This window comes from Artemia franciscana, chromosome 2 (assembly GCF_032884065.1).
Source record: "Artemia franciscana chromosome 2, ASM3288406v1, whole genome shotgun sequence".
NCBI lineage: Eukaryota > Metazoa > Arthropoda > Branchiopoda > Anostraca > Artemiidae > Artemia > Artemia franciscana.
In genome coordinates, this window is record NC_088864.1 from 55,586,354 (window position 1) to 55,611,477 (window position 25,124).

Here is a 25,124-nt window from a genome sequence, read left to right on the forward strand (position 1 = left end):
GTTTTTACAGTATTAAACAGTAGAGTTGAGAGAAAGAGTCAAACTTTAGGGTAAAGAGTGGGGCGTTGAGGAGGAAACAGCCTCTTTCATATACGGGATAATTTCTGTTCGTTCTAAGTTTTAATGTTGCTCCTTACTTTCATTTAAAATACTTGTTTTTTTATCTAATCATTAAAAAGTACGGATATAGGTTCTGAAAGAATGTCCGCAAAGGCTTTAAAGGATTTGAGAAATAAACTAGCTAATTTGATCCTCCTAACTCATAAAAGCATATTGGTATTTTTAATCGTACTAATAAGAACTTTGTGAATTACTCGAATAAAAATTTAAATGATAGTTGAGATGCAACTGAATTTGGTGCACGGATTTTTACTTTGAATTTGATTTTAGGGAGTCAAGTGAGACTTAATTTTTCTTGGAATTTGGTTTGTAATTTCCGTTGGAATTTGGTAAATCGACACGGGTCTGTTTAGAGGGCATTTCCTGTCATGCCCCAAAGGATTTTGTAAAGTTTTGAAATATTTGGCTTTCCTGATTGGTAGTTCCAGGACAGTTTTTGGCTTGGTTTCATACATAAATAAAATTGGGTGGTTTAATCTGACAATGAAATGCAACAAACTTTCGGTTAGATCGTATAATTTCCACTTCTCACCCATTTCTAGCTATATTTTATATTTTATTTCATATTTTAACTACCCTACATCGCTCACTACTCTACATACTACCTATCCTTTTTGAAGCTATAGCACTTTCCTTTCTACCAAAACAATAAAATCGCTACTTTACTATTTTATTTCCTCACAACCAATTAGCATTTTATTTACAGGTGCCAAGACATCAATTTGGTTTCAAATATGATGTTTTCTAAAGAACATAGAGCTGGATTGCGCTCAAGACTCATCTTCAAATGCGAATCATGTCATGAGGAAGCCACAATTCACACAGAAAAACCCCTTGCTCCTAGAAGGCTTAAAAAAAGACTCAACGAAAACCGTAGTCAAAAAACGGAAAAGGACTGATTTTGATAGTGTGAATACTATCAGAAAGAAACACAAAACAGAAACAGGAACAGTAAGTGTCAACAAAGAGGTAGTGGTTGGTGCAATAAATGGTGGAATGACTCACGCCCAGGTTCAAGAACTTTTCTCTACCATTGGAATAGATACCCCGTCTCAAAAAGTCTTTACGAAATTTGAGAAAGAAATTTGCGTAGAATTGGAAAAAGTTCTCTATGACTATCTTATCGAAAATGGGAAAACCGAGCGAAGGATGGCACTGGAAGCAGGTGAGAAAATTCACCCAAATGGAGCTGTAGAGACATGTGTTATAGTTGATGGAAGCTGGTTGATGGAAGCTGTTATAGTTGACTCTCAGGCTGTGGAGTGGTGATAGGTTTCTATTCGAAGAAACTCTTAAATCTAGGAATTAGGACCAAATATTGCTGTACTTGCGTGAAATACAGGCATCACGTAAATAGATCTGTTCCTGAACATACATGTTTTATGAACTGGCAGGGGCCCAGTACAGGTATGGAGTCAGATATATTAGTTGACGCATTCCGAATAGCAACATCCATGCACAATCTAAGATATACTCGATTTGTTGCCGACGGCGATTCGATTACCCATTCTGAAATTATAGCAAGGGTACCATATGGTAGAAATATAGCAAAAATTGAGTGTGCTAATCATGCGTGCAAATGCTTGGAAAACAGACTATATAAGAATCAGCATGAAAATGCCGAATGCAGAAGATTTCTTAGTGCTGCAATAATAAAGAAATTGTGTGATTTTGCCAGAAATGCAATTGCATGTGCCACCACAGAGAAGAAAAGCGTGAAGGATCTCATCATTGCGCTGAAGACAATTCCTCTCCTTTTTTCCCGTGGCGACCATAGATTTTGTCCTACACGCTGCTCGTTTTCCGGGAAAGTTCTACAGGTCAATCCTGAAGACACCCCTAGCATACGACGTAAAAACTGTCTGCTAGAAAGCGCCTTTTCACTAATGCTTCCACAAAACTCCCTTCAAAAGAAATCAGGGAGCCAACCGGAGCAGACAAAAACTACGGCTCGAACGCAACTGCTCCGGATCTTGATTGCAGTGCGCTCGAAATTGCAAAAACAGATTTTTTTACTCGTCTCCAATGTACTGCAACAGAAATCCTCAGTATCGAAAAAGCCACTAGGCTTCAGAGAAATTCTATCGATAATAGCTGGATAGAATACAGAAAAAACAGAATTACAGCTTCCGTAGCTGGTGCTGTTTGTAAAAGGCGGTTGAAGACTGTGGGTTCATTAGTTCGGCAGCTGCTGTATCCCAGAAACCACCAAACAAAGGCAATGGAGCATGGTCAGATGTATGAGCCTGTAGCTATTGCAGCTTTTGTAAAGAAAATGGGTTGCATTGTGAACTCTGCTGGGCTTTTCATTCAAAAGGAATATGGGTTTCTAGGGGCCAGTCCGGGCGGGATAGCAATTTTTCCTTCGGGTGAGAAGGCTCTTTTGGAGGTGAAGTGCCCTTTGACAGCAAAAGGGCATACATTGGAAGAGTGGAGAGCGCTTAAAAATATATGTCTTGAAAAGAAAGTTAATAGTGAAATAAAGCTGAAAAGAACACATGACTACTATTACCAAGTTCAAATGCAATTGGAATGTTGTGACATTGATTTTGTATACTTTGTAATATTTTTAGGGGAAGAGGAATTATATTATGAAAAGATTGGTCGTGAACGTGAATTCTGGTCTAACAAAATGCTGCCAAACCTACAAAAATTTTATTTTGAGGCACTGTTACCAGAAATTGTCGACGGAAGGTTGCCAAGAAGTATGGAGATACGAGAACCGTTTATATAAATCCAACTGTGCTAGGTATGGGTAGTTATCATGTGTCATTACAGTCTTATCCGAATACAAATTCAGATATACAAATACTCAAGCAACAATCGAACTTTAGAATATTTTTTAATGAACCCGTATGGATAAGCTAAATAAAAAAAACAAGTTTCTTTAACTGAAAGTAAGGAGCGACATTAAAACTTAAACGATCAGAAATCACTTCGTATATGAAAGGGGCTGCTCCCTCCTCAACGCCCCGCTCTTTACACTAAAGGTTTTTACTGTTTTAAAAAGTAGAATTGAGAGAAAGAGTAAAACTTTAGCGTAAAGAGCGGGGCGTTGAGGAGGAAGCAGCCCCTTTCACATACGAAGTAATTTATATTCGTTTTAAGTTTTAATGTTGCTCCTTGCTTTCAGTTAAAAACATGTCTTTTTTTTATTTAATATCTGAACGTTTTTGAACTAATGCATGTTTTGATTTTGGCTCTCCACAGATGAATAATTAAAACGAAATTTCATATTTATATGGCTTTCTCATAATTTTGATAGAATCACTTTGAGAAAAAAGGAGCAGGGGAGGAGGCTTAGTTGCCCTCCAATGTTTTGGTTACTTAAAAAGGCAACTAGAACTTTTAATATTTTACGAACGTTTTTGCTAGTAAAAGATCTACGTAACTTACGAGTTAGCTTACGTAACGAACTTTTGTATTCTGTTAGTGTTAAATTTTAATGCTGCTCCTTACTTTCAGTTGAAAAAACTGTTTCATATTTATTTTTGTATTGTTCTATTTTGAAATAAGGCTAGAAAATCCTGCGCTCCCTTCATGGAAATTTTCTTCCCCATGACAAATTCCTCCATGGAAAGTTCCCCCAACATAGCCCCCTGTTCTCAACCCCCCCCCCCAACCAAAAATCCTCCTGAAAAAGTCTGTACATTTCCCAATAACCATTACTATATAAACACTGATCAAAGTTTATAACTTGTAGCCCCTTCCACGGGGATTCTGGTGGAATAAGTCGTCCCCAAAGACACAGTTATAAGGTTTTTCGACTATGCTGAATAAAATGGCTATCTCACAATTTTAATCGGGTGACTGTGGGAAAATAATTAGCGTGGGAGGAGGCCTAGGTGCCCTCCAATTTTTTAGATCACTTAAAAAGGGTACTATATACTTCATTTTTTATATATAATTCACTTGTATATAACTTCATTTCCGTTGGAATGAGCCCGCTCGCAACATTCTATGACAACTGGTTCGATATAATCACCCCTGGAAAAAAAATCTATATTTTTGCTGATAGAAGCTTAACACTTCCACGGTAGGGTTCCCTGATAGGCTGATTCGGATGGGTGGAATTTTGGTTTTATTACTTTTATCGGGTGTTTCCCTCTATTTTCTAAAATAAGGCAATTTTTCTTAGACTCGTAATTTTAGATAGGTATCTCATATATTTAAAGTCAGCATTAAAATGCGATTTTGTTCATGTAGCTATTGGTATCAAAAATCCGTTTTTTAGAGTTTTGGTTACTATTGAGCCGGGTCGCTCCTTAGTACAGTTCGTTCGCATGAGGTAAAAACCCGAAAATATGTACTTTTTATTTGTAATTTCCACAGTTTTATACCGCGTCTCCTGGCAAATAATGATGACCAGACCACAGGCACACACGCAGGCGAGGGATTCACCCACCTTAAATTTGTATAATGCTTAATTTTCTCAGCGAAATGTTTAATTTTCCTGTGTTTTCCTGGTATTTCTTTCGTAAGAGTTGAACCCCCCTCCTCCAAAAAAAAATCTCGAATAATAATTTCCCTAATTTTCTCCTCGAATAATAGTTCTTTTCCAAATAAATATTCCTATTTACTTGTCGAATTACGAAGAATGAATATACATTAATCGTAATTTTCAGTGAGAAACCCCTTGAGTTTAATGACGGCAGTGAAATCTGATAACCTTGAGTATTTGTGTGATTTGCCGCGATTGAAAAAGAACTGAACAGGCAGTATAATTTCTGGAGGAGCGTCCGGCCTTAAATCCAAAATTACCTTAATCTGTCCCATTCACGAACATCTTCTTTCGTCCTACAGAGACTCCGCCAATGTTTCTCTCCCTAGCCTACGGTAGGCTACTGCCTTTAAAAAAGAAACTATTTTTTAATTTAAAACATCTTTCTGTTAGAATTATATGTATTCTTAATATTTTTCCCTGGCTGGATGAATTGAAAATAACTTGACTATAATATAATCCAAATTAGCGCTAGTTAAAGCTAAAAGTTAAAATTAGCGCAAGTGGTATTAGTAAAATCTCATCATAAATGAGCAATCCACGGTTCTTGTAGGAAAATTTAAAAAATATAAATGTTTTGCCAAGTTTATGAGGACATAATCTTATCTATAATTAAATATATTTCGTGTTAAGCAAATAAAACAAAGGACAAGGAAAACATTGACTCTATGCAGATGCATCCATTTGCATATATTTGCATAAAAAAATTATAAAGAAAAGCATTCGATTAGCCACGGCTGCAAAAATTTTGATGCGTCACAAAGACATGCATCTCACGTGTAACGTCCATGCGTGTTCTTCTTTTTGTATGAACGGCTAATCGTGGTTGTAATGGTAGCTGCAGCCCAGTAGAGGTTTTAGGTCTCATAATTGGGCGGGGGAAGTTATGGTATACAACAGGAGTGTAAAAACATAAAAATAAAACCAATTTAATTTCAGGTGTCAGAAAAATGAGTGGGGGCATCTCTGCCCCCCTCGCCTAGGCCTAGAGATGCCACTGCTGCAACATAATAAAGTTACCCAAAGAACTATCTTATGTCTGTTACTCACCTGCCGCCATCCCAGTTACAAATCTAGATCCTAACATCCAGTAGCGTCTTGGAGGTGGAATAGCACCTAACATGGCATAAAACACCATTCCAGCTGTAAATAAGAACAGGGTTGCAAAAAGCGGAATTCGAATGGTGCCAAATCTTTTCCCCACATATCCAGCAAGTGGTGATGCAATCAGCTGACCCAAGGGAAAAGAAGCAACTACCCAACCAAAAAAGACTTTGGGCTCGGTAAATGTTGGATCACTGCCATCTAGCTAAAAAATAAACTCATAGATTAACATTTCCTTTTTTTAATTTTTCATTCATTGAATTTAATTAATTCAATTCAGCTTATTTCATTTGGCCAAGGGAAAGAAGCAATGCCCAACCAAGGAAGACTTTGGGCATGTGAAATTTGGATCGCCGCCATTTAGCTGATAAAGCAAACGCAGATAAGAGTATATTCTATTTTTAAATTTATTCCATTAACGAAATTGGCACAATTAAGTTAGGTGAATTCGCAGATTAGTGGCTTTCCAAAAGGAGATATGTCAAAACAATGACATCGCTAATTATATACTCTTTTTTATGGTTAAAGTCATGTTTGTGACATTTCATTATCAGCCCACACCCCCCCCTACACCCCAACACCCGCACATACACTATATAAGTCCAGGCTCTATACAAATCCATCATAAATAAAAATGGTACCATTAGACTCCTTATTTTATGCTTTTTTTTCAATATAACAGACTAGCTGTTACCTTGCCAATCCAACCCCCCTCCCCCCTGATGGCCACACATATAGCCCAAAATATGTACTGCCGTGTAGTTCTTTTCATTGATCGACCCATTTTAAAACCAATTACGCTACGTAGAATTGAGATATCCAGTTTAGTTTGAGTGATTATACTCATATGCACACAAAACACTATTTTTAATGAGTAAAAACGTGAATAATAGAAAAAAGCATGATAATTTGATTAATACAAATATACTGCATATTTTAAAGCAAGAGTTTCAATGTGTTAGTATTTTTCAGTTTGATTGCGCGTGCATCTTAAGGTTATACATTGGACCATCAGAGGACTGAGGACTATTTGTCACAAACGCAACTTTAACCATAAAAAGAGCAGAAAACTAGCAAAGTAAAAATGCTTCTTTTTTGTTCTAGCAAAAAATATTTTTTTGTCCTTCTGGTGAGCCGCTATTCGGCAACTTTACCTTAAATTTAGTCAATAAGTTTGATCTGAAGAAAAGAAGCAACTCCGCAACAAAAAAAAAAAAACATTATGCTCGGTGAAATTTGAATCACTACCATCTAGCGAAAAAAAGAACAAAACAAAAAAAGAGTATTGTTATATTCACTTGGAAATGTGAACTCCGTTTGGTAGAAATAAGTAATTAAATCGTTTATTTACTTTATTATAGACAGAGGTATTTTGAACAGCTATTTCATTGTCAGTTTTTCTTTAAAGACAGCAACAATATTTCTTACCAAAAAAGTTCGATGCTGTCTTTAAAGAAAAGCTGATAGTGGTATAGTTAATTGAAACATGTCTGTCTATAACAAAGGAGTTGTTTGACTTGATTATAATATATTAAAATTTAAGAAAAGGCTCATTATCGAGTAAAAGATATACCCAGGATTTTCAAGATTCCAAAACTCTATAGCACGCTGACAAGTAGACCTTCCACAACATCACCACAAAAACTGCCAGATTCGGCATATACAGAGTGTGAAATAGTAAAGGAGTAGAAAGGGGAAAAACAAACCGTAAATTGCATGATCCTCATGCAAAATAAACCATCAACTTCAGCGTATTTTATAAACCTCCAACAGAAGTTACAGCCATCTATCTAAAAAAAATACAGAATTTCACATTTGCTTGAGAAGAATGGCCTAGAATATACTTTTTTGCAGTTTGTGCTGTTACTTCTTCTTGTTACATGATAGTATTTGGGTGCACACAATCAGTTTTCTGCAGCTTGTTTATTTGCCCTTTTTGTCCATCATTTCGTGCAAATTGCCCTATTCTAGCTTCAAATACACATTGTCAAATAGCCGTCAACGACGAAATCTGTCTTGCCCAAGTATGTCTAGTTACATCTTTTTATAAAATAAAGCAAAGAATAATGGTAACTTATAAGAGCGGAAACTAATGCATCAACGCCATCTAACATTTCGTGACCCCTTGGCATTTTTCGATCTTTGGTAATAATTTTTCTGTCAGGAAATGAGATCAGCCACTTATTGTGACAAGTCTGGGCGCCAAACGAAGCTATATTGCTTATTTCCAAAAGTACATACTGCGTTGGGCACAACTTTTCCGAGTGCATAGGTTTATAGAATCAATACTAGTGATTCTGATTTGCTCAAGTCCAGTTTTCCAGTGCATCTTAGAAATAAAATGCTTAGAAATATCCGGTTTTTCGAAGTTTTGCAATAATAAGAATCGAAAGATGGCCAATAACTTTCAGGCTAGGCAGCAATCAAGCAGCAAGAAATGTCACTTTTTATTTACAGAAGAGGGGAAAGAACTCAAAATTTAGATTTTTTTATATTCTTCAAGGTAAATCTTTGTTAAATTCTTCTGACCTGCTTCGGACGGGAATCAATGTTAGGCTTATACTAGGATTCCGAATTGAATTCGAGTCCTAAAGATGAGTTTATCTCTTAGTTACCTCAATTGTTCATGAATGGGAAAATTTTAGGCTGGAATTTCCAGATCCTGGAATTTGAAAAACCTAGTTTCAGTTTAGTTTTCGGCTCAATTGGGAAATTGGGTTAAGGCCTGTCAGGCACACAGCATTTCTTCCCTCTTGAAAGGACAGAGGAGTATAGCCTAGGGTAGTTTAATATGGCAGTAATTTAAGCTGAATTGCTGCTAATTCAACCGAGACTACAATTTTCATTTCTATTAAACAAATTCCTGTTGTCTTTTAGAAGAAAAAAAATCCATGTTCCTTACTGAGTATAGGCCAAACCACCCCCACAGCACCCAAAACCCCAGGGCCTGTCTCTGAATATTTTTTTAGGTGAGAAATCGCATCTGTGTATTAGACAAGTTCAGAAAATCATTATCTCTTGTGCTGTTGTTGGGGACTTTAGTTGTGATACTAATTTTTCTGAATCATCCGTATCACTTCAAGCTTCTATTCTCCGCAGTATTTTTTCTGATTAGCGGCTTTTGCTGCCAAAAACTAAAAATTTCATATATATTCACACTTCATCTCACATATCAAATTTAGATCATGTGGTTACTTCGATTTATTTTCTAGTTTCTGTGGTTAACATAATATCTAACTACCAATTATCGGACCACCTTCCCATAGCAGCAACTTTTAGACTAGATTTAACACATGCACCAATGAACCAAGATGCGCCCAGGCTTAAGTGGTTTCCAAAGATTGACTGGGATAAGATTCATTTGCACCTATATCAAGAGGTTCTCGATTCTATTTTGCAAGAAATTCACATCCCTTTCTAGCTTCTTCAGAAATCTTGCCTTACTGTTGAAACTAGGATACGGATTCCTCTTGATTTTTGTTTTACTAAGTTTTACCACGTTCTGAGATGTGCCGAAAAGTAGCAGTTCCAATTCAAAAAATACGCATTGGCGCTCTAGTCCCTGATTGGTAAAAAAACGCAAAACTCTCCCGTGTGAAGCGTGCTCCCGTGTGAAGCTTTGGTTTTCTATTTGGAAAGATAATGATCGTCCTAGGTTGGGTGTTTTGAATGATATTCACCTCTATACAAGAAATGTTTCGCAAATTCGATAGCTCGTCACCCTGCAGGCATTGCTGATTCATATTCGCTTAGATTTTCTGCTCCCCTCAATTCCATTTGGAAATCCCTTGCTCTCCCAAACACCACATCCTGGAATACTTCTAAAGCTTCTGATATCCCCTTGACTGAGTGAAAAACCCATTTTCCGAATGAATTCACCACACCAGATCCAACTTTAAAATCTAAATATGAATCCGAACTTGATGAACTTCTATCCGTTTACCCACAGTCTCACCAAGTTGTTACAATACAAGCCATAATAACCGTAGTCTCCAAGCGGAAACGGAAAGCTTCGTTTGGTACAGATAATATTAGTGCATTTCATATTACCCTTAAACCCCTTTGCTCATGTCACACATACGATTTCTCATGCAGATGATTTTTGACGCTTTTACAGTACCGTCTCCTCTTTGCATTGGCGATCTGGATCCTATCCCCAAGAAAGGCAAATCTAAAATTCAGCATTCGACTTTTAGTCCTATAATAACCTTTTCTACAACTGTAAACTGTTTGAGCTGCTTTTTGTTGATGAGTTAAAGGAGAAATGGGGCGTTCCGCCACACCAGTTTGGTTTTCAGAATACAATACATTGATGCTCTTAGTATCGTAGCTAATGTCCTAATGGAGGCTGAACTGGCCCAAAAAATTCTCATTTTAGTCGCAGACGACGTTAGGCGGGCATTTGACTCATTGACACACGGATCCACGCTCCTTCATACGACAAAAAGAAGAGTTCACTCCTCTGATATTGATACCTTGAGAAATTTATATTCACGTCTTAGAGTACGCATTAAAATTATAAATCCATTTAACTTGCCGGTTTCCAATTCACCTATTCTAAAATGTGCTCCACGAAATAGACTTTCTTGTCCCAGTAGCCTACCGAATGATCTGAATTGTTTTGTTTCTGTTTGTAAACAGTAACATATAAGCAGATGGTGTTGAGAATCATTTTTGTCGACTTTAGCTCCAGTTCCCACTCTATATAGTGGTCATGTGTTCAATGTCAACGCCCTTTCCCAAGTTGATTAGTAAGCAAATATGCATCACTGTTATTTCTTTCGTTTTGTATGACAGTTTTGCTGTGGAAGATAATTCGTCTTCTAGAGCTTGTATATTCGTCGTTTTTGCCCAGCAGTGTTTATGAGCAAATTGTCCTATTCACGCTTCAAATAAACGCATCGCATTTTATCTTTTTGAAATTTACTGTTTCCTCCTTGAATACACGAAATTATATAATTTATTTTTAGTCGCAAGAAAATAACAGCGAGGGTTTTCTACATATTTAAGAAAAAGATATCATTTGTTTGTCTTTTACTCATCTATTGAAAATATAGTTACTATCTTATCTGATGAAAGAGAATAGACCTGTCTTTCAAAAATTCATTTAATACAGAAGGATTAAGTAAAAGTTCGTAAAATACATTTTGACTCTTACGAAAATTTTCAGAAAAGATTACGAATTCTTAGAAAAGCTGGTTTAATACAGGTGGGGACCGAAAATTCTACAGGTTATGAAGGACACATAATCAAAGAAATTGTTAAATATTTTCAATACCATTTTTGAAGGGAAAACACATTTACAAAGTACATCTTTATGAACATGTTCCATCAGAAGTTTCTTGCGTAAGCGAAATTGGAATGGAAATGCATTATTTTATTATTATAGAAGAACCTTTTCTCGCAAAACATCTTTCTCAAACTTTTCCACCAATATTTTCGCACCTTTAAGAACACGACCAAGGATAGCTGTGATTTAGCCCCAGGAGTCATTTTTTATTGGCCCCTGTAAAAAAAACATGTTCTCCAGGATTGCTGCATACTTAATCGGTTTTATCTTTTCTAATTAAATAAAAAAACTGCTTAAAATGAACTTAAGAATGAAATAACTTAAACATAGAACTTAAAATGAAAAATGCATAAGTAACATACCTGGACAAAGCGTCAAGCTTCTGTGAAGCCCAGCCCGCGACGACCCCGTCTTTCCCGCTTTCAATTGGCTGGGAGAACAATAAAGTAAGTGTTTGTTTAAAGTAAATGGAGGAGGTCAAAGAAATGGAAATCCAAGAATAGGAAGCCCAAATTGAAGCAGGACAGGTTTCACTGATAAATCTGACTAAAAAACAGTAATAAACAAAACAAGCCACTGGAGATAATGAGAGCCAAGGATCAGTCAGCAGCAAAAATATTTATTGAAGATGAAAGAGGTCTACTCATCAATTGGTCTTTCTCCCACACAATGAAGGAGATCCCTCGGCCTATATCAATTGAAGCCTCCAGAGATGGAGATCCAATATTCAAAAATATAAAAAAGGAATGCGGGCTGTGTTCTAAGCGATTATGACAAGTAACCATTAAAACCCCATTACCGAGGCCAGGCAATCGCCCCCTCCCTTATTGCTTTTCACTTTATTTTTCAGGAAAAAAAAACCTATTAGTAAGATAATAAGAACTGATAAAATCTTAATTTTTCTAGTTATCCAATGGCAAGGAAAGGGGTCCCTAACAAAAACTGCTAAAAATGTTTCCTGATATTTAGACAGAAATAAGAAAAGGTATGTGCTTTCTTTCATTCCTTTATCCTTAATTTTCCAACTGTATTTTTGAAGCTTCCTAAATAAATAGTATGTCTACCTGAATAATGATCAATCCAAGCTAAAGAGGAGGACAAGAAAATTGCTAAGTATAATAATAGTTCTAAGAGAAGGATGAAAAGTAGGAGGGAATAAAGTTTCTCACTATCCGGCCTTCTGAAAAAAGAATATTATCAAATAATTAATAGTCAATAATACTTTTATTTACTTATGGAAATTATGAATAGTCTATTTTCTTATCCATTTATTGAGAATCAAACCAACTTAGAGCAAGACGAATCACATAACAACGAAAAAAACATTATGTAAAAGGAAACTAGCAAAAAAAGAATATAAAATTACAAAATACAAAACGAAACATTAGATAGATTTTTAATTTATTATCCACAACATTTACTTTGATTTCTCTTTTTTATTACTTTTACCGATGTTAGCAATCATCAACTTTAAAGTCAAAATTGGGAATGCTAAGGATTGCCTGCCATGCTTTAGAAGAAATGTTTTTTGAAGCTTTTATTGAAAGTTCCTTATCCTAGCGGTGCTCAAATTGATATTTCATATTCTTCGTTAAAGTATTAAGTCAAATCTATTTCATAATTTTAATTTATTACCTATTATTTCAGCCTCCCCCTCCTCTCAAGTACTTAACAAAAGTACGACACAAAATAAATAGACTTACTTGAAGAAGGTACGGAAAGACACCGGTTAGTACTATAGAGAAACCAAGACTGAAACTGAATGCTGTAATGTAAACGACTAGTAGGGATATTCTTCTTTTTCTTTTATCTTCTGGTGTCTCTAAAACATATTGAGGCTCGTCGGTTTCCCTAGAATAGAAAGATTATGTTTCTAATTGCATATTAAACATTGGTAGTATGCCTAATCAAATGAATTATATGTTCATATCTTTTCTATTAGAACTTGGTTAGCACCTTTTCTGATTCTTGCTAAAACAGAAACAGCTAAAAGCGGTAATTAAAAAACGGAACAGAAAAAAAGGAAATATGTTGCTGTGTTACTGTTTATTTTACCGAACAAAATAGACGACCTGTTTGAAAAAAAATCTTTTTTAACAAATATATCCGTTTTTTCTAGTTTTTTAGGCTTATCAGAGCAAAGTGAACATTTACTAATATAAATTAACAAAAAAAAGACTAAATATACAGAAAAGACGAAATATGCAACAAGACAAAATATACAAAAAACCACATGAATAAAAGTTTATCACTTCAAAACATATGAAGTTCAAGTGACTTTGCAGTAATCCGTGAGCACTGCTTTCGCGTAATGTACCCAGCAATACTAAATACACTCTCACTGGTTACTGAGATTGCAGGCATTGCTAGATGCATGCTTGCAATTTCACTTAACTCCAGGTAAGTGGAAAAACTGTCTGTTCAAAATTCAAACGGATCAGAATTATTTTTTCATGATGTTCATCTCTCACTCAAGCAAACTGGAATTTTTTCCGCATATTCCTTAATAATAATTGCTGCTACGCAGGCAGGGCTTATATGTTTGCAATTTGAAGAATCCATCTGAAGCCCAATCGTGCTGTGAAACTTAGCAAACAAGCTACCTCCTGTATCTGGAGTCCATGATGTATTTTCGTCCCTGCCTTGATAGGAGCGACGACTATTGAGAAAGAATCTGAGTTCAATTGGAATTGAGCGAGTTCCTCTGGACTTCTCCCCTAGGAAATGAACAGCTAGAATAGTGAAGAGTTGGACTGACGAGCTGAATCTCTGTCTAAATTGCTCTTTTTTTCGTAAGTTACAGGTTCCAAAAAGCCAGCTAATGTGAAGAAAAGCATATCAAACTTAAGACTAGCCCAAAAATATCTCATGAGCTGAACAGCTAATAATTTCCTTCAGGTCCATGACTGAATCAACCAGGGTATTTGTATTTGGAGTCTGACAAAACAACTGAAGTCCTTTAACCATCAACACAACTTTACTTGCCGAAACATAATTATACCTCTAGCTACTAATATATTCTTATTTTTCTTTTGACTTATTTTTCATTGACAGAACTCAAACTTTCTTACTTTTTTTTTAGCTATTTTTCATCTGAGGACTGAAATAACAAAAAAAAAGCATTGTGCTTAATAAGTCATCATTTGTCCGTCATTAACTAGTGAGGGTGGACACCGACCGATCGAAAAAGAAATACTATTCAAAGAGGAGGAAAAATAATTTTTTCCGGTTTTGGGCATCACAGATTGAACCAGCCAGTTTTTTTTGCGCATTTGTCTTAAATGATATTTTTTCTGTCGATTCTACACATCAAGTTTCAAGCCGATCAGAGACAAAACAAATTTACAGTTCATTCTTGGGCATACGGAGTCACTTGGCCAAATATAGACACATAATTTGTTTCTTCTTTAGGTATCCACTTGACCAAACGACTTGTAGGTGTGATTTCGAAACTGATTGGGGCCAAACAATTTTCAGGCCTTTTTGGAGGTGCCATGAGCCTGTTGGTATTAATGGATCAAAAACACGCTAGGCATAGCAAACTCCTTTCAGTGTAGGCTGAACGAAATTACTAATGGGTCTTTATGACCATGGAACCTCAGACACAAGTTTCAAACCAATTGGACACAATTTTTTTTTCAAAGGAATGATTTCTGATCAGATAGAAATTCATACTTTTAACCTATTTTTGTATCCGTGTTTAGGCTAGACAGTATTTTCTTTTAATTTGTTATTGTACATCCGTTTTTTTGATCCAAGTAATTATCAAAAAATAACTTTAATTCCGATCGAATAACAAGTTTAATTGTATTTTAGGGAGCCTGTGTCTCCAAACCACTTTTTTTTCTCTTGCAATGGTGTCAATTCAAAGAAATGCATCGGGGAACTGCATTTTTTAAAATCTAGGGGGAATTTTTCACTGAAAATACCATAAAAACCCATCTTATCAATGAAAGTGTCCGAAAAAAGGATTTTTCAAAATCCAAGGATGTGAACAAACTTTGGGGTGGAGCAAATGCCCCGACCCTCTGTCCATAGTCCCTATCACTGATACTTGGCCTAGGGACTTCAAGATTAAGTGTCAAACTAATCAGGTACGAAAAAGACTGTCAACATATTTCCAGCCCCGTCGCGCCCTTCTCTTCCTCACAAAATTTGACTCCAACTAACCAGTGAGTATTCTCTGAAAATTTCAAGGCGATCGGACAAAAAAGCTTTGACACCTATTTTTGAGTGCTTTATTTTCCCTCTTTCGTTTTTCGAGTGCTGGGGTTGTTCTCGTTCAATTATCCATGGATATGGGCTAGAAACTAATAAGTAAAGACAATTTTTTAGCCTATTTTTTGTCCTGATTTTCTGGGTAAGGGCTGTAGCCCCAATCCGAATTTGTTTTCAAGGAACAAGGTCTTCTTGGCCCATGGACTACGTTCATAAGTTTTAAACCGACAAGAGACAAATAGATTTTTGTACTGTTCTTGGGCCCCTTAAAAAAAACTTCCTACCCCTTTCCCTATAGAAATTTGACACTCTTTATTGCAGAGAGCAATACCTGATAGTTTTAAGCCTGTTTGACAGAAAAAAGAATTGAGCTTTTTTTTTTCAAACCACATTTCTGGGCAATTTCATGTTTCTTATTTGTTTGTTTTTTGTTTATAGGGGCACAAAACAGAGCCCAAGGAATTGATGATATAAATTGCTAGCTGATGATAAATATAAATTGCTAGCTGATGAGAAAAATTACCCACTTCGGGTCCCAATTTCTGGGAGGACATGCACCAAATGAAATTTTTTCTGTATATTATGGTTGCCCTGGCCCAAGGACTTATAAATATTAATCGATCAAAAAAACAATTTTTTACCCTTGTCCTCCTGTTTCTGCATTAGTGTCACTTAGCCCAAATATTCTGCTTAAAAAAATGGACAAGTCTTTGGGTAGATACAACTGATTTAGCTACTATCATGTACGTATGTAAAGGCCCTATTATTTTGGGAAGAATTTTTTTGTGGCCCATTTCTTTTGTGGCAAAACCACTGAGCTTTATTCTCAAATTTGTTTATTATAAATATAGTATTATATACATACACATATATCACATATATATATATATATATATATATATATATATATATATATATATATATATATATATATATATATATATATATATATGTATATATATATATATATATATATATATATATATATATATATATATATATATATATATATATATATATATATTTATATATATATATATATATATATATATATATATATATATATATATATATATATATATATATATATATATATATATATATATATATATATATCGGAATTGCAAACTCACTCATGTTTTGTACTGGATTTTTCATCATCACTACTGTCTCCATCGTATGACTTGTTTTCAAAATGAGGGGGTGTTTCCCCCAAGGTGTAAGACTTGCCCATTACAACTATGAAGACTGACAAGGATGGTTCGATGTTTAGATAAAGATTCTCAAAAAGTAAAGATAAGACGGATCTGAGTAAACAAAGACGAGTGATTTATGATGGGACTATGACAAAAACTAGACATCATATTTATCTCTTTTAAGAAATTTCGTCGTAATGTATTTAAGTATTATTATAAAAATAACAAAGGGATGAATATTCTTCTTGTGAGTGTCTAACACTTTCATATATGGGGTTCTTATTAAAGGGGACAGCACAGTAGGGGCAGTACGGTGGAGTAAAGACAGACAAAATGAGATAATTTATTTAAATCGAATCTTTACTCATAAGAATTTTGAATAATTAATTACATATACTTAAAAAAACAATTATTGAACCATCTAAAAAAAGGGAAAAAATGCTGAGAATATTAATGGCAAAGAGATTTTACATTGATTGCAAATTAATACTTTGGTTCCAGGCTCTTGCAGACAAAGTTGTGTTAGAGCGAGTGTATGACGAAGAAACAGACAAACAAACGACAAAACTATATGACAAAAAAAAAAAAAAAAAAAAAACAACAACAGACAAACAAATGGTGGGACACAGGATTTCAGCTTCAAGTCAAGCTAATTTAAATGAAGCTATTGTCCAAAACCAACGTTTTACTTTTCTTCTTTTTACATACAATTGTACCCTTACGCGCCTATTATTGACCAATATTTTAAGGGAATTCGAGGCTATCAAGAGATTCTTCAAAATAAGATGTCAGCCAACCGTCTTAAAGACAAAAGTTACTAGCCATCATTGAAAGACACTAAGAATCGCTTTTAATCGATAAAATCAATAAGTTTGATTCTAAATCAAACAGTTCGTGGCAACGAACTATAGTAAGGAGCCACCCGGCTCAATAGTAACCGAAATTCTCACTAGCAACAAAATCATATTTTGATGCTGATTTTAAATATATAACTTTCATTAAGTTTAGTTTTACCCTTCAAAAGTTCCGAGCCTGAGAAAATTTACATTATTTCAGAAAATGGGGGAAACACCCCTTAAAAGTCATAGAATCTTAACGAAAATCTCACCGTCAGATTCGGCGTATTAGAAAACACTAATGTGGAAGTTTCAAGCTCCTATCTACAAAAATATGGAATTTTGTATTTTTTGCCAGAAGACAGATCACGGATGCGTGTTTATTAGTTTGTTTGTTTGTGTTGTTTTTTCCCAGGTATTATTGCATCGACCCAGTGGTCCTAGAATGTCGCGAAAGGGCTCATTCTATCGGAAATTAAAAGTTCTAGTGCACTTTCTAAGCGACAAAAAAATTGGAAGTTTTTTTTCAAAAAACGCTCATTTTTTCCAAAAGTCACCTGATCAAAATTTTGAGATAGCCATTTTATTCAGCATAGTCAAAAAACCAAATAACTATGTCTATGGGGACGACTTACTCCCTCACAGTGTCCTTGGGAGGGGCTACAAGTTACAAACTTTGACCAGTGTTTACATATAGTAATGGTTATTGGGAAGTGTACAGACGTTCTAAGAGGGATTTTTTGGTTGGGTTGGGGTGGGGTTTTAGGGGATTGGGTTACGTGCAAGGATCTGTCCATGGACGAATTTGTCATGGGAAAAGAGAATTTCAATGAGGAGGACGCAGGATTTTCTAGTATTATTTAAAAAACAATGAAAAAATAAATATGAAAAAGTTTTTTCAACTGAAAGTAAGGAGCAGCATTAAACCTTAAAACGAGCAGAAATTATTACGCATACGAGGGGTTGACCTCCTCCTAATACTTCGCTCTTTACGCTAAAGTGTTTTCAGTAATTGCGATTATTTATTCTACAGGCTTATGTGATCAAGGGTCATTCTTAAGGAATTGGGACAAAATTTAAGCTTCAGTGTAAAGAGTGAGGTATTGACGAGGGTGCGAACCCCTTCATATACGTAATACAAACATACGAATATAGAAGGTGGTCACTTAAGATAATTCGTAAGTTACGTACATTTCTTACTAATAAAAAAATTCGTAAAAAAATAAAACTTCTAGTTTCCTTTTTAAGTAACCGAAAAATTGGAAGGCGACTAAGCTTCCTCCCCCGCTCCTTTTTTCTCAAAATCGTCCGATCAAAACTGTGAGAAAACCATTTAGCCAAAACAAAACAAAAATATGCAAATTTCGTTTTTATTACTCATGTGCGGAGAGCCAAAATCAAAACATGTATTAATTCAAAATATGTTCAGATTTTAAATAAAAAAAACAAGTTTTTTTCTAACTGAAAGTAAGAAACGACATTAAAACTTAAAACGAACAGAAATTACTCCGTATATGAAAGGGGTTGTTCCCTCCTCAACGCCCCCCTCTTTACGTCAAAATTTTTTTCTGTTTTAAAAAGTAGAGTTGAGAGAAAGACGGTCTACATGCGGCATAGTACATAGTACAGAGTGCACTGTACATAGTGCATAGTACAGAGCAATCAGAATTGAAAAACAATCAGAAATAAGACCAAAAACGTGTCATTTTTTCAAATGAAAGTATATTAAGTAGAATTTTTCAGGTGGAATCATCCGCAAGAAATTTTCTGGAGGGAATTTGCAGCGAGGATCGAATTGTTCGTGGGTAATTTTCTGGGTAGAGGCTTTTACGTGGGGATGAAATTTCCATTTATTTTTGGTTGGGGGGGGGAGATTTTTCATAGACTGGGAAGTGGATTTCCCAGCACTGTTTGAAAACCGGTCAGAAATTAAATAGAAAACAAGGTGTTTTTTATTTAATATGATAACAGAGTTGCTTTTAAGGTAAGCTTTTGAAACTGATTCGGAAGCTTTATTGGGGAAGGCTGATTTATTTAGCTTAAGTAGCGCTGCATTTTCAATTTTTATATTATTCAAATGGAAACTTAGCTTGATTCCCTTCAAATCAATTAGAAGGAGGCAGTATACTGCACCTAAGTAGGGCCGTACGCAAAAAGAGGGTTCCCAGGGCCCAGCCCCCCGAAATCCTAAGTTGTTTCTAATGTCTGGGCACTTCTTATTTTTACATTGATAATCACCTCAAAAATCAATTGCTAATTGGAGGTTGTCCCTAAGCCTCTCTTAATGAGACAGCACGTTAGTACTAAGGAAAAAATTTGGGTAGAAAACTGAAAATTACGTTAAATCATATACTTGGACAAACTGAGGGGGCAGAGGCTACCCCTTGCGATCCCCTGGATCACAATTCTACCTGATTAACTGATGCTCTTGGAAAATAAATGGAAAATGTGTACTAAAAATTCATTCTTTATCATCTCAGAGCAACGGTGGTTTTGGTCTTATGGAATATAATTTGTGCGGCAAAAATAATGTGCTTAAGTGAACTTACAGTTTCTGCTATTTGCTGTTTCATAGGGAAAGTTTTTTTTCCAAAAGGGACAAAAATAAAATCAGACAAAACTTAGGAGACCCTCATTCGTTTTTTAATATTTACAAGCCCATAAAGCTAATCAATTTCCAAAGGACCCACTACTGCGTTGTGGTGGATTTTATTCTTAAGCAGGTTATTATGCGCTCTTGATATTTTACTAAAAAAAATTTAAAATCTTTTTAAAAAAACTTATAGAAAAGATACTAAAAAAAAAAACTTTGAAAGAATCCTAAGGAAGTAAAGAGCGAGGTTAAAATCAAAATAGGAAGATCAGAAATAACCCTAAATAGTCACTAAAGCAGAGTTTTAAGTAGGCAGTAAAGAGTCAATTAAATTCAAACGTCATTAGATGGTGCTATTAGTAGGAGGTGATGGAGGGGACATAGAAATCGATTGCGTTCGTTTTAAGCTTTAACATCGATTTTTTGCTTTCGTTTGAAACAATATCTTATTTATTCTATCAATCGTAGAAAACCGAGCAGCTTAAGATACAGCTTTTATGTTAGAGTTATGTTAAAGATATAGCTTGTGCAATTTATAGGTAGACGGGGAAAAGTGCGGGATAAAATGCAAACCACACTTATAGGATAATGCCTTTTTCAGAGATGCCAATGTTGTTATTAGCGTTGATTTCTGAAGAATAATTAGCTTTTCTTTTTAAGAATAAAAATTAATAGATTTTCAGTATTATGAGAACAAAAAAGCACATTATTTATTTTTCGATTTTGGCCTTCCTTAACGTAAGGCGTACGCCAAACAATAAAAGAAAGACAACTGTCGTATAATTTCGTGTTAAAAAGTATACTTCAATTCAATTGGATTATTCTTGTGGCGCATTTTTGCAAGCCAAATATACTGTTCCTAATTTCTTGAGCGAAAAATGTCCCCACCTGTTTTAAAACCGTACTTCTAATACTAAGCGACAAATCGAAACCAACAAACAAATAGAATTTGTAGAGAGACAAATAACTGCATCTTTTCAAGGTTTAGTTGGGTTTTTTTTACTGACTTTATTAATAAATATATTTCTAACTCTTTATAATGTATATAACTATGAATATAACTAATATATATAAATATAAATATATAACTCTTTATAATGTACATGGAAAAACCTATGTTTTCCTAGCATTACAAAAAAACAGAAGTTTTTTTTAAACATACAAAGAAACAACATAAAAATAAATGAAATACAAATGCATCAAACTCCTTCACATCATCACTTTTTACATATTTTGCTGACATTATTTGTTAATAAACTCTCTGTTTATCTGTGCTTCAGTTAAAATTTTTGGTTTACAATTCAATTTAATGTTGTCAGTTAACGGTGATAAATAATTTTATATTAGTGTACAAGGTAATTATGCCTAAAACAAAGTAGATCAAATTTTCACGCATAGTTAGTCGGTATTGGAAGAAACTCCCAAGGTCTATACAATTTAGGGCTTCTGCTTGATTCCCCGAAAATTCTCCCCAGAAAATCCCTTTGTGGACAATACCCCCCTTGTGAACAATTCTTCCCAGTCGACAAAGGGCATGCAAAATTTAGGAGCCAAAGGAGAATAAAGGGATTTCTATTCTTACTTCTGGAATGTAAAGATGGGATTCTGTCCAAAATGCATGTAGGGTGTATGATGTAGAATATACCGTATTTTTCATTGTTACATTTTTATTTCTTATAATTTTTTGTGTGTTTAGAGAATACTGCCGAGATATCATAGAAAGCTAAGATAAAGCTGAAAAAAAAATGCTTATTTATTTGAAATAACGAGTTCTCTTCGTTTTAAATTTGCTTGGAGCTCTGACTTGCAGTTTGACTCCTTGGTACTTCAGTCAAATTAAAGGTACACTGGACCGGAAAATCATCCGAATACGGGAATAGTTACTCTTATTTCTTAGTCCCGGCCTATATTTCTGTGTACTTCCATCATACAGCAACCCTTCTACAGTTGCCACTGATTTCATGTTTCCCAAGTTATTTCCTTTAACATTTATCTTATCCTACGTTTATAGCTTAATCCCTAAAAGGCAAAAAAAGAAATAAAAGAAATAAATATATAAAAATAATTAGGCCTACTGCAGAATATTCTACACCATGTATTTTACCGATATTATTAGTAGAGATTTTCCAACATCTTTTCTTTTCTTCAGTATTTTTCCCTGTCATACTTTCCCTTTGGTTGCTCAAATTTACGCTTAGAGGGAATTTTCTGGGGGATATTCGTCCTGTGGGCAATTTTTCTTGGGAGGATTTTGTCCAGAGGGAATTTCTCCAGAAATTGTCAACAAATCTGAAATTTTCAGATGGAGGTTGGAGTTATACGTATAATTTTCCGCACGAGGAACATCATAAATATTCCTAAAGGTGAGCTCATGGACAGAGATTACATTTAGCAAAATGTTTGTAAAATAGCAAAATCTTTGATGGATCTTCTTAAACGCAAAATTAGCGGTAAGTATTTTATTTCAACAATGATATAGCACCCTAAAATACCTGTGTTTCTATCTTTTTCAAATATTGAAATTTGTTAAAAGTAGGACAGTTTCAAATTGTTATTTGATTTTACAGATATATTTTACCATGTATTTTACCGATATTATAAGTAGAAATTTTCCAACATCGTTATTTTCTTCATTATTGTTCCCTGTCATACTTTCCCTTTGGTTGCTCAAGTTTACGCTTAGAGGGAATTTTCTGGGGGATATTCGTCCAGTGGGCAATTTTTCTTGGGAGGATTTTGTCCAGAGGGAATTTCTCCAGAAATTGTCAACAAATCTGAGATTTTCAGATGGAGGTCGGAGTTATGCGTATAATTTTCCGCACGAGGAATATCATAAATATTCCTAAAGGTGAGCTTATGGACAGAGATTACATTTAGCAAAATATTTGTAAAATAGCAAAATCTTTGATGGATCTTCTTAAACGCAAAATTAGCGGTAAGTATTTTATTTCAACAATGATATAGCACCCTAAAATACCTGTGTTTCTATCTTTTTCAAATATTGAAATTTATTAAAAGTAGGACAGTTTCAAATTGTTATTTGATTTTACAGATATATTTTACCATGTATTTTACCGATATTATAAGTAGAAATTTTCCAACATCGTTATTTTCTTCATTATTGTTCCCTGTCATACTTTCCCTTTGGTTGCTCAAGTTTACGCTTAGAGGGAATTTTCTGGGGGATATTCGTCCAGTGGGCAATTTTTCTTGGGAGGATTTTGTCCAGAGGGAATTTCTCCAGAAATTGTCAACAAATCTGAGATTTTCAGATGGAGGTCGGAGTTATGCGTATAATTTTCCGCACGAGGAATATCATAAATATTCCTAAAGGTGAGCTTATGGACAGAGATTACATTTAGCAAAATATTTGTAAAATAGCAAAATCTTTGATGGATCTTCTTAAACGCAAAATTAGCGGTAAGTATTTTATTTCAAAAATGATATAGCACCCTACTATGTATTCAAGTGTCAACAATACCTGTGTTTCTATCGTTTTCAGATTTATGAAATTTATTAAAAGTAGGACAGTTTCAAATTGTTATTTAATTTTACCGATATATTTTACCATATATTTTACCGATATTATAAGCAGAAATTTTCCAACATCGTTATTTTCTTCATTATTGTTCCCTGTCATACTTTCCCTTTGGTTGCTCAAGTTTACGCTTAGAGGGAATTTTCTGGGGGGGATATTCGTCCCCAGTAGGCATTTTTTCTGGGGAGGATTTTGCCCAGAGGGAATTTCTTCAGAAATTGTCAACAAATCTGAAATTTTCAGATGGGGGTCGGAGTTATGCGTATAATTTTCCGCACGAGGAATACCATAAATGTTCCTAAAGGTGAGCTTATGGACAGAGATTACATTTAGCAAAATCTTTGTAAAATAGCAAAATCTTTGATGGATCTTCTTAAATGCAAAATTAGCGGTAAGTATTTTATTTCAACAATGATATAGCACTCTACTATGTATTCAAGTGTCAACAATACCTGTGTTTCTATCGTTTTCAAATTTATGAAATTTATTAAAAGTAGGACAGTTTCAAATTGTTATTTAATTTTACCGATATATTTTACCATATATTTTACCGATATTATAAGTAGAAATTTTCCAACGTCATTATTTTCTTCATTATTGTTCCCTGTCATACTTTCCCTTTGGTTGCTCAAGTTTACGCTTAGAGGGAATTTTCTGGGGGATATTCGTCCCCAGTAGGTATTTTTTCTAGGGAAGATTTTGCCCAGAGGGAATTTCTTCAGAAATTGTCAACAAATCTGAAATTTTCAGATGGGGGTCGGAGTTATGCGTATAATTTTCCGCACGAGGAATATCATAAATATTCCTAAAGGTGAGCTTATGGACAGAGATTACATTTAGCAAAATGTTTGTAAAATAGCAAAATCTTTGATGGATCTTCTTAAACGCAAAATTAGTGGTAAATATTTCATTTGAACAATGATATAGCACCCTACTATGTATTCAAGTGTCAACAATACCTGTGTTTCTATCGTTTTCAAATTTATGAAATTTATCAAAAGTAGGACAGTTTCAAATTGTTATTTAATTGCCTAAGCTCTGGTGAGAAAATAGCATCTAAACCCTTTTGATTGTAAACCTCACACCTCGCTTGAGGCTTTGAAATTTGAGGGACGAAAGAACAGCAAGCACTATAGCAAGTACCCATCCTAGAACCCAGATGAAATAAAAATAAATCTTACCAAATATACAGTCTTTCAATAGTCATTTTGATAATCTACTAAAACCGTCACTAATGTTTGACTAACTGATACTTACTAATTTTTGCTGAAGCACGTCCGCTGTTTCTGCCTTTTCATCTCGCCGTTAGTACTATTAGTATAAACTCTGTTTAAGATTGCCGTTTTATTTGCTGAGTTCATTTTATTATAACACTCAAAACAACCAGATTTTAGGAGCGATATAGTTGGGAGTTTCCAACTGTTTGGCAGTAAACATAAACTTTGCAAGATAGAACAGTTAGCAGTTTCAAGGCAAGACACACTCGAGGTTTTAAAGTATTTTGCAGTGTCAACTAAAACTTAAGATGTTACCCTTGAAACAGTTCATGGCAATTAACAGTAAGTAAGTGACTCGTGCTAAAAAAACCGAAACGCCGAAAAAAGAGAGTGTGGTAAAAATACATGCAGAAAAAGAACTGACTTCTCATGATAGGTCTAAATGTTTTAAATTCATTAAGTTTAAAGTTACCCATGAAACTTTGCGATCCTAAAAAAATTAGGTTTATTT

At 34.7% G+C, this 25,124-nt stretch overlaps 1 protein-coding gene across 2 annotated transcripts in view; it reads right to left on the minus strand.

Moving 5' to 3' along the window:
• LOC136043795 (major facilitator superfamily domain-containing protein 8-like) overlaps positions 1 to 24,653 on the minus strand; it is a 101,796-nt gene extending 77,143 nt beyond the window's left edge. The window contains exons 1-3 of one of the 2 annotated variants that reach the window (XM_065728713.1): positions 24,578 to 24,653; positions 12,719 to 12,866; positions 5,672 to 5,930 (exon numbers count right to left, since the gene is read on the minus strand). In XM_065728713.1, coding sequence (XP_065584785.1) covers positions 5,672 to 5,930; positions 12,719 to 12,866; positions 24,578 to 24,603 — 433 coding nt within the window. In that variant the 5' untranslated portion in view covers positions 24,604 to 24,653. Of the gene's footprint in view, positions 1 to 5,671; positions 5,931 to 12,718; positions 12,867 to 16,366; positions 16,519 to 24,577 lie in introns of those variants that run through there. The other variant, XM_065728712.1, reaches the window with a different exon arrangement.
• Between the last annotated feature and the right edge of the window lie 471 nt (positions 24,654 to 25,124).